The sequence below is a fragment of the Bison bison genome, unplaced genomic scaffold (assembly GCF_000754665.1).
Source record: "Bison bison bison isolate TAMUID 2011002044 unplaced genomic scaffold, Bison_UMD1.0 scf7180017864224, whole genome shotgun sequence".
NCBI lineage: Eukaryota > Metazoa > Chordata > Mammalia > Artiodactyla > Bovidae > Bison > Bison bison.
In genome coordinates, this window is record NW_011494796.1 from 4405042 (window position 1) to 4415667 (window position 10626).

The 10626-nt window shown below is 48.9% G+C and overlaps 1 protein-coding gene across 1 annotated transcript in view; it reads left to right on the forward strand.

Annotated features, from left to right (window-relative positions):
- ADAMTS17 (ADAM metallopeptidase with thrombospondin type 1 motif, 17) overlaps positions 1-10626 on the forward strand; it is a 409319-nt gene that overhangs the window by 58577 nt on the left and 340116 nt on the right. The window contains exon 4 of the mRNA XM_010845854.1: positions 10148-10320. Coding sequence (XP_010844156.1) covers positions 10148-10320 — 173 coding nt within the window. The remainder of the gene's footprint in view (positions 1-10147; positions 10321-10626) is intronic.

Here is a 10626-nt window from a genome sequence, read left to right on the forward strand (position 1 = left end):
GGCCATTATTTTTCAAGGATGTTGGATTTATGCAACTGCCAAAAGTTCACCTGGCTGGGAGCTCATCTTCAGCTGTGGACCTATCATTCCAGATTTTTTGCTGTTTTGTTGTTTTTTTAAAATAAGAAGACCCTTTGTTGAAGGAAAAAAAGTGATTAGAAAATAATTTTTTTGGATCTGACAGTTTTCTTGGTAAGCATGTTGTTTGTAAGTCTGTGTGTGTATGAACTTAAAAACTGGACTAGCTGTTCATGTTTCCTCCTCCAGTGCTTTCCCCGCGTTGACTGAATCTGCAAGGTGCTGTCGCCAGGTCTTTGGATGTGGCGGTGATAGGTTGTTGAGAAATCTGGGCACACAGTGATGCATGCATGTCCTTCATGGGGCACCACTGACTGGCTTTTGTTAAAGATGGTTCAGGGTGAAGGGCAGCATTCCGTCCATGGCAGTGCTCTGCCGTGTGAAAGTACACTCCTTACTATTTCCATGGACCTGGGAGGAGTCCTCAAAGCTTGAATGCAGCGCAGAAAGTAGTTTAAGGGCTGACAGCCACGTTGGTGTCCCTGTGGACGTACCTCTGAAGGAGATGAGGAAGCTGGGCTGGGAGCTCCCCAGGAGCTAGAGGCTGGAGCGGCAGCTGCCCACCACTGCTGGAATAGTTGTTACCCTGTGCTGAAAAACAGGGGCCCCTTCTCCGTATCTCCTACCTTCCTGTCTCCCTCCAGCACGCCCAGCCAGCACGGGAGTCCAGGAAGTAGTTTGCAGGTCCTCTACAATTGATGATGGTGACGGTTGCATAACTCTGAGAATATACTAAAACCATTGAACTGTGCATGTTCAACAGTAAAATTGTATCATATATGAATGATATCAATAAAATTTGGACCATAAAGAAGGCTGAGTGCTGAAGAATTGATGTTTTTGAATTGTGGTGCTGGAGAAGACTCTTGAGAGTCCTTTGAACTGCAAGGAAATCAAACCAGTCAATCCTAAAGGAAATCAACCCTGAATGTTCATTGGAAGGACTGACGCTGAAGCTGAAGCTCCAGTACTTTGGCCACCTCATGAGAAGAGCTGACTCATTGGAAAAGACCCTGATGCTGGGGAATATTGAGGGCAAGAGGAGAAGGGGACGACAGAGGATGAGATGGTAGCATAGCGTCACTGACTCAATGGACATGAGTTTGAGCAAACTCCAGGAGACAATGAAGGACAGGGAAGCCTGGCGTGCTGTAGTCCATGGGGCCGTGAAGAGTAAGACACAACTAAGCAACTGAGTAACAACCACCACCACCACCACCACCACCACCACCCCAGAGTGGAATGCAAAAGAGAGGGCTAGGACAAAAAGGACAAATAACTGGTGCGTGGGAAATGGATACCTTTCTGTTAAGTGGAACCTTCGTGGGCATCAAAATCAGGCCCAGGTGAATTTTCAGTTTCCAATTCCCATCTTGAAGGTATTTTTTATTATATCTCATACATGCTTATTTTGAAAAAATTAAAGACAAAAGACAATGGGCTCTTGTACATGCAGTTTAAACTACACATCTTACTAATTTAGTTGCTGTGGCAGCAGTGGCTTTGGTGCCCTGAAAATGGATTTGTGTGGCCGTGGCAGGGGTGTCTGTCTGTACACAGGATCCCGCTTGGGGCAAGAGTCGGTCTCTCCCCCAAGGAGAAGGACTCACACTGTCTGTTTTCTATCTTAATGAGAAACATTTGATTTCCATTCTTTTATGGAAATCTCTTCTAATGAAACATCATTAATTTTTCATGGTTTAAATGGCTGATTTCATGTACAGTCATGTTTTGTGTTCTGTCACATTTGTGATGATTAAAATATTCCACCCTCTGGAATGTTGGGAGGTTACATTGGGATATTGAGCAGGAGTTAAAAGCCACTTCTCTTGAAACTGTTATTTTTGTACAATTCTAATTTGTTGTTGCATGATTAAGGATGTCCTTAGGGAAATTATTTCATGCTCCTGCCTAGTAAGAAATATTGAAGACAACAAGTTGATTGGTGAGTATCTAGACTAGAGATCCTGGTCAGACCCTGTAGGGTGTATACGAGCATCCACTATTTGTTTTGGGTCACTCACACAAAGTTTAAAAACTAGCATTTAGACCCTAGTAGTTAACAGCAGTAATAGTGATGTAATGATAAGGATAGAAATAAAACTAGCAGCATATTTGAGTGCACTTATATACCTGAACCAGTCAATCCGAAAGAAAATCAACCCTGAATACTTATTGGAAGGACTGATGCTGAAGCTGAAGCTCTGATACTTTGGCCACCTGATGAGAAGAGCTGACTCATTGGAAAAGACCCTGATGCTGGGAAAGATTGAAGGCAAAAGAAGAGGGCGGCAGAGGATGAGATGGTTGGATGGCATCACCGATTCAATGAACATGAACTTGGGCAAACTCCAGGAGATAGTGAAGGACAGGGAGGCCTGGCGTGCTGCAGTCCATGGGGTCACAAAAAGTCGGACATGACTTAGTGACTGAATAGTAACAGTTATACACCTGGTCCTGTGTTACACCTGACTCACATCCATCCTAAGAGAGTGGAGTAATTATCCCCTAGTTTTAGAAATGAGGAAGCTTGCCCCCGGCCCCCACAACACAGGCATACTCTACTCAGCTCCATCGGGTGCCATAGCTGGGCCCCTCACAGTTAGCGTTGCCCCCACCTTCTGTGAAGAGGTGAAGGATAGGGAAGCCTGGTGTGCTGCGGTCCACGGGTCACAAACATTCGGACACGACTGAGCCATGGAACAACTGCCCCCTTAGGTGATGGTCGTGCTGTATGTGAATTTAATTTCAGGACATTTAGGTTAAGTTTGTTGAAAATCTTGCTATTAATTAGGAATTCAAAGAGTTAAAAAAATCACTCAACCAAGTGTAATTCTCAAATGTTTCTGCTATGCACTAGGCCATGCTTGGCAATTTGGAAGGTCCAGAGGGTGATGTTTGGGTCCTTAAGCTCACAGTCTAGCCCAGAAGCTAAGTATAGACCCATGTTAGACTATAGCATGGATGGGAGTTTGGAGTTTGCAGGATTCCTGGGGAGCAGGGGCTCGGGGAGGAGGGGGCACTCCAAGAGCCTCAGGGTCGTCTGCTCAGGTCCTCCCCCTGCAGTGGGCTACAGGGGTTCTCCCCGGCAAGCGGGGTAGACCCCAGAGCTCCAGCCTCCTGTTCAGCCTGGTCTAAGAGGTTTCACTGTTCTCAGGGTAACTTCTGTTGTCCAGTTTTGAGTTCGTTTCTGATGTGGCTGGTACAGAAAAGAAGGCTCCCTCCCCATGTCCTGCATGGCAGCCCGGCCTGCCCCGGCAGGGAGGTTAGCGTGGCGCCTTGGTGAGTCTGACACTGAGCGAGCCCGGGGCCCTGCCCGCTGGGCTGACCCCTGATTCTGGAAGCGCGTGCCCTCCCTCTTCTTTCTAGCTCTGACTGCCGGTCATCCCCCTTCTCGGCTCTGCCCGCCTGTTTTGTTGGCTGCGGGCCCATAGCGGCTCTCTGGGTGCTCCCACTGCCCCCGGGACCGAGGGATCCCCGAGGCCATCCACTTGGAACATGTAGGACAATTTCTTTGGAATTCCCTCTGATGAGTGCTGTGGTTTTTGGTCCTCCACTCCTGTAGAAGGTTCCTGAGAGATGTAGCTAAACTAAATCCATGATCACGTTTGTCATAAAGTGTGGGAAGCGCTGGCTAGTGCAGTGGCCCCTAGATGAAGTCTGACTTGTTATTTTTATTTTAGAAGTTGGTGTTAGGAAAATACTGTCTTTCCCTGAGGAATGGTGTTCCTCCTGTTGGAGGGCTGTGTAAAACTGATCATCTGGCATGTTTTTCTTAAGCTTTTAATTTTTCTCCTGATTTCAGGAAACTCAGAACCCAATTCAAGGGCAGAGTGGACAGTGGTCATTCTGCGAGGCTGGACTCCCAGTCAGCGGGGTTAGTGGCCTCCAGGAGCAAGATGCCGGACACATTTCTGGGGGTCTCCGTTTGCTTGTCTTGTCTGGAGGTGAGGTTGACAACAGTCTGCAGGGTGGAGTGAGCTCACCCTGGAGGCTCTGGTGGGACCTCGGCTGCAGCTTTGGGAAGCCACGTCCTCAGAGCACTGGCTTCACAGGTGTGACTTCACCTGTCCCCAGCGCACACATGGGCCCATGCACTTCATCTAGAGAGCCTTCAGAAGCAATGAGTGCTCCCTAGGAACAACTTTCCAGAGCACATCCTCAGACAGCCCAGGGACTGTTTGTTTCCAAAAGAATAAGGTGTGAAAATGAGGGTTCTAAAAAGTGATTCCCTGGGGGAAACCTTGTCTAAAAACTAGAACCCGCTATACACAAATTACGGGTTGGGAGGACAGTTTTGGCACTTCAGAAGGTTTCTATGCAGGTCAGGTGTGTCTCTGGGTCTGTGTCCCATCGCCCCTCCTGACCATAGCCTTGGCGGTATGCATTCTCCTGCCAGATGCTCTTTGGGGCTTCCTGGGGCTGTCTCGTTTCCTCCTCAGCAGTGTTCAGAGGGAGCACTAGATGAGCTGCATGGGTCACACAGCCATCTGGGACACCCTGGCTGAAGCTTCCAGGCCCACCCTCCTCATTTGTCTCTATGAAGAACAGCAGTGGTCCATCATCAGTAGAGCTAAGCTTTATTGAGCACGTACTGTGAGCCAGGCACTCAGCTCAGGGATTGCACCTGGATCTCCTTTAAGCCTGATCGCAGCCCACTGAGAGAGGAGCTGTTGTCCCTCTGCCTCATAGATAAGTTATCTGAGGCTAGCAGGGGGCACATGATTTACCCCAGATCAGACAGAACAATGGGGACCCTCATTTGAATCCAAGTATTCTGTCTCTAAAGCTCTGTCCTTGGCCACTAGGTGACCTGGCTGTCACCAGAGTCATAATTGTCATTGCAATTAGGGTGCCATTTATTGAAGAATCACAGCATCCCAGAGAATGAACTAAGTGCTCCATAAGCACCTCAGTCACTGTGCAGGCCTGTGCGGTGGGGGTGATCATTCCGATTTTGAAGACAGTGGACTTGGCGAGGTTCTGAGCCTTGCCCAGAGTCCCACAAGTAGCTTGTGGTTGAGCTCGGTGCATGCTCTGGTCTGCCCCAAACCGCATCCCTGTTTTGAATCCTGTCGTTGCTTGCTACTCATCTGTAGGCCTCCATGGCCCCCAGGGTGAAGAACTCCTGTGCCCTGTGCTCACTCTGGGCACCAGGGCCTGTCCTGCCAGTGGGGACCCCTCTCCCAGCCCCAGAGGAGACCCCTCTCCCCAGGGCTTACGAAGGTCTCAGGGGCTTGGGCGCAGATCCCCGAGCCGTGCCTCCAGACGAGAACGAGGGACAGGTGGCCGTCCTCTGGCCTCAGGTGAATTCTGGGCAACGCATCACAGAGCTGCAAGGGCTTCCAATGGGACTGTTCTCATCCTGCCCACGAGAGAGCTGGAGAAAACCCATGGTCAGGGCAGCTAAAGGAACACGTGGCTCTGGACTCCTCCCCGGTGCTGAGGGTTCTGGTTGTCCACTGAACTAGTGTACCCGGGTGGGGACGTTCTTGTGTCTGGACCTTGAGTGCTGCGTGTGGGAAATGTTGATGTTTCTGGCTTGAATGCCAAGTTCAGGTTAAGTGTGCATGTTCTCGTTGACTCTGTGAGCGTGTTGGATGCCTTCCACCCAGTTCCTGGGGGAGAGGCTCGTCTTTGTCTTCCCAGTGTCCTTGGGTAGCTGCCTCCATCTGTTCCACAGTGTCTGTTTTCCTTCTGATTTGCTTCTGCAGCTGGCAGGGCTCCTTTGGCATGAGGATAACCTGAGGTCTTCCCTGGAGATGACGTTATAGAATCAGACCTGCAAGGATCCTCCTTGCAGGACATAGAGTAATTTCAGGGCTGACTTCCACTGTTTGAATTCTTACATGAAGTATTTTATAGTTTATGCATTGGTTTTCCCTTGTGAATACCTAAATTCTCTGCTGTTGTTATATAGAGCTTGACAATTCATAACAGCTTATTTTTTTCCTTTACCAAGAGCAAAACTAATAACTACAGTAAATTATATACTCGCTCAGCATTTTGAACACTCCCCAAACTCTTTGAATGATTTGGATATGCTAAATGTACAGTTTAGAATGCCTTTGGTTTCTTCCTTGTCTTCTTCTCTCCTGCATCTTGTCCCAAACAAGGTTCATGGTAACTTGCATACACACACACAATTTTCTTCTTTGATAGATAATTGGGGCGAGGGGAAAATAAATGTAAGAAAAATAATGTGAAGCCCGAGATTGAAAGTCTACCAAGTCAGCACCAAGCCCCAGCGACGTTCTGGCAAAAGACACTGTTGGGCAGGACTTGGGAGTGATCCCCGGCGTCTGTGACAACAGACCCGGGGCCTCGCAGGCTGCGGTCTGTCCTCATCGGTGGGGTGAGGGCCGCCTCCCCCGTTCCCACAGTGGAGGGAGACAGCTGATTACCAAGTGAGCCTGGAGGGCCCCCAGGTGGCTGCCTGCCTGCTTGGCCTCAATTTTGACCTCTCCTGTGAGGTCTAGATTCAGGACCAATTTTATTCTGAAATTGATGTTTTTCTTGTTGCTTTTCAATATGCTTCTCATCTGTGAATATTGGTATTGCTGAGACTTTATTAGGGAATATTGATGCAGTTCATGGAATTAAAGGTAAAAATAGATTATGGTTCTGTTCTCCCTGTAGGAAAGAAAGAATCATCAGGCGTGATGGCTGTAGAGCTTTGCTGATGGAGGGGTTGCTGGGAGCAGGGATTGAGGAGGGCAGTGAGCTGTCTTCTGCTCCTCCTGTTCCCACGTGTAGGGAGAGGGAATACAGGTCCTCGCTGGCTATCTTACCTGCTGTTCCCCAATCCAGGCTTCTGGATGCTGACTGCTGAGTGTCTTTATGTACTCATTCCACTGCAGAAAAAAGTATTGCCTTTGATGAGGGTTTGCTGTCCTAGACGTCCCTGGAAGGGGTGTTCAGTATGCGGCCCGGACACTACACTGTCCCGTGAAATCTGAAAAATTCTGATTTCCTGAAACCCAGCTGGCTGTGGGAATCTGATTCGAGTCTTTAGGCTCCTCTTCTTATGCTTGGGAAAGGACGGAGCACCAGGGTGTCCGTGAACACCAGTTCACGTCCTTGAACGTGTGGAGGGATCACCAGCCAACCTATCGTGGTTGCCGTGTGACAGCCCCAGTTCTTGGTTGTTGGTGAGGGGACACAGCAGGAGCACGCGTGCCCCGGGCCAGCTGTGTACTTGCTGCTCTGACTCGAGGGCCTGGTGCGCGTGGAGGCAGAAGGCTGCTCCTCCCGCTCAGGTCCTATAGCAGTCAAGGCCATGCACAGAGTCCTTTCCTGCTGAGTTTTCCGTGGCCTTTCCTGTCCCTGTGTTTTAAGTTCAGATGACACTGAGGAGCCTGTTCACACCCAAAGCAGTGCAGGCAGGAGAGTCAGAGCTGTGGGGTGAGGCCTGGGTTCTAGGGCCAAATCCACCTCTGCCCAGTGCTTGACTTCAGCTTTGTTATGTGGGAAATAGGGATTCCACTCACTCATTCATCCATGCATTCATTCATCCATCCACTCAAGCATGCACTCATTCAGTGAGTGTTTACTTCACAACATGTACTGGGCCCGTGGCTGGGGGCAAAAGGGGCAGACAAAGTCATTGTAGTTGCAAACCCTTTAACAACCACAGAGCCCCGACTGTTGTGTTTTACCTGTGACTGAGTATTCTGGGCAGATGTTAATGTGCAACATTACACCCTTTGTGGCACCATTTGTTAGCTCTCCCAGGTCCATCAGGGAGGGAGAGGCAGTTCTTGTTGGTCCTACTTGAAAGACGGATGCCCAGTGCAGTGTTTTGCTGTGTGAAAAGTCCAGGGGTCACCTGCTCCTCTGGTGGGAAGTGCTAGAATACCTTTCTAGGAAAGCACTCACCACTTAGCTGTTTCAGCCCAGCATCTTCCAGAGAAATATTGCTCATGCATCCTTTAGACACTGCTAAAAATGCAGCTGTATTCATGCAGGAACCAGAAAACACAGACATGGTGAAAATAAGCAGCCAGTGTGGGGAGTAGCTGCAGAGGAATCCATGAGTTGGGGATGCGGAAAGATGGGTAATAACTCCCAGCTTAGGGAGGAGCCACAGCACAGTTTGTTTCTTCATCACCTTGGAAAATGTGGGTGTGCTGGTTACAGCAAAGCTCCTATTTGGGTGGCCCTTCACTTCTGCTGCTTTAAAGTGAGGGTGACGTGGCTTATCGCATATTCCAAGATGGATAGGTTGGCCTGATTCAGGCAGTGAGTGCCCGGCAAGCATGCTGAGCTCAGAATTTGGAGGTTGCCCATGGTCTACCTTCCTTGTATTCAGAGGGGCTCCGTGAATGTGAGTGCAGGTCCAGAGTGAGATTGCCAGCCAGGGGCCTCTTTCATTCTGGCCGTGTGCAAACGCAGTACCATCTGAGACCATATCTTTTCTCTTAGAATAGACCCTGTCTTCCTAAATTCCACTCCTAAGGCCTGGAAGTCTCCATGGGAGGTGAGCCTGGCTTTGGGGAGGAGGGAACCACCCTGCGGGTTGACAAGACAGTCATACATTTTGTCTTGCATTTCTGTGATAAGTCAGATGACATATTTTGCTCCCCAGGCCCTCTGTTTTATTGCTTATAGTTTAAAAGTGACTTCTGGGGTTTTCTCAGACTCAGGGATAATACTTTAAATAAATAAGTACTTGTTCTATTGTATAAATTTGGAAAATACAGAGGAAAAAAAGGAAAATGAAGATCACACATCACCCATGATTCATATTTTAGTTAAGTTCTTCCTAAAGAAGGTTATTATCTCTGGGCCTGAAGATGCTTGTGTGTTAAATCTTTGCCAACCTGAGATTTAACTATATATAGATTCATATGTGCTTCTCTCTACATCACTAAATAATCTTCACAATTGTGCTTTGCATGACTGCTCACTGTTTTAGCATCATTGGCTTTCTCTGTGGTTGTAGGTTGTTTTTCAGTTTGTCTCACTGCACAGACTGTTTATACACTATGAACCGTATTTCAGGTTTTTTTGTGTTCATCTTCGGTTCTAGAATGACTGAGTCACTGTATGAAACCAGTTTGTACACCTATGGGCTGAGTTTATTCTATAGAGGTTGTAGCAGAGCTGGCTTCTGTGTTCAGTTCAGTTGCTCAGTTGTATCTGACTCTTTGCGACTCCATGGACTGCAGCATGCCAGGCCTCCCAGAGTGTACTCAAACTCATGTCCATTGAGTCAGTGATTCCATCCGACCATTTCATCCTCTGTTGTCCCCTTCCCCTCCCGCCTTCAGTCTTTCTCAGAATCAGGGGCTTTTCCAATGAGTCAGTTCTTTGCATCAGGTGACCAAAGTATTGGAGTTTCAGCTTCAACATCAGTCCTTCCAATGAATATTCAGGACTTATTTCCTTCAGGATTGACTGGTTGGATCTCCTTGCAGCCCAAGGGACTCTCAAGAGTCTTCTCCAAAACCACAGTTTAAAAACATCAGTCTTCGGTGCTCAGCTTTCTTTATAGTCCAACTCTCACATCCATATATGACTACTGGAAAAATCATAGCTTTGACTAGGACAGACCTTTGTTGGCAAAGTAATGTCTCTGTTTTTTAATAAGCTGTCTAGATTGGTCATAACTTTTCTTCCAAGAAGAGAAAGAAAGGCAGTTCCTTAATTTGATAGCTATTATTTTCATTTTTATATCAGCCCGCATGGAAGATTTTCATTCCAGTCCCAAAGAAAGGCTTCCATGTGGGCTGATGTAAAAATGGAAATAATAGCTATCGAATTAAGGAACTGTCTTTCTGTTCACATTCCAATTCTGAAAGTGCATGTTATTGACATCAACCTTTGATGTTGGTCAGAGGTGTTTGCACCCACAAATCTGTATGTCAGTCCTCAAGTGGCGGCTTTGAGTGTCCAGATGTTCTGACGTGGGACTCAGTAATAACCCTAGCTGTTTAGCAAAGTAAGGTCTTCTAGGAAATCAACTGATCTGAAGAGTCAGCAGAGGGTTACTCACTGTTTACTAATATCCTTTCCCTGTGGTGAGGAAACAGCAAAGCGCGGCATGAATGTCTCTGTTGTTTTCTAGAAAAGAAGAAGCCGAGGAAGGGCCGGCAGTCGCGGGACGGGCGGCAGCGGAGGAATGCCATCCGGCTGACCAGCGAACACACGGTGGAGACCCTGGTGGTGGCCGACGCCGACATGGTGCAGTACCACGGGGCTGAGGCGGCCCAGAGGTTCATCCTCACCGTCATGAACATGGTGAGTCTGCTTCCTCCTGGAGAGGGCTCTGCACGTGGCGCCGGCGTCTGCTCCTGGGTCGGGGGTGGGCTCACACACAGACTTGCCACCCCTGGGCAGGTGGGGCACAAGGGGCGGGGGGGGGCACCCTAGGCAGAGGCCTGAGTGCTGAGCGGGGCTGGTGCAGGGTCAGTGCCAGAGTCCGCTCAGGGATGGGAGTCCTCCCGGTGCTGGGAGTCTGCCTGGGGACGAGTGTCCGTCCGGTGTGGGAGTCCGCCCGGGTACCGGAGTCCGCCCGGGGATGGGGGTCCGCCCACTGTGGGAGTC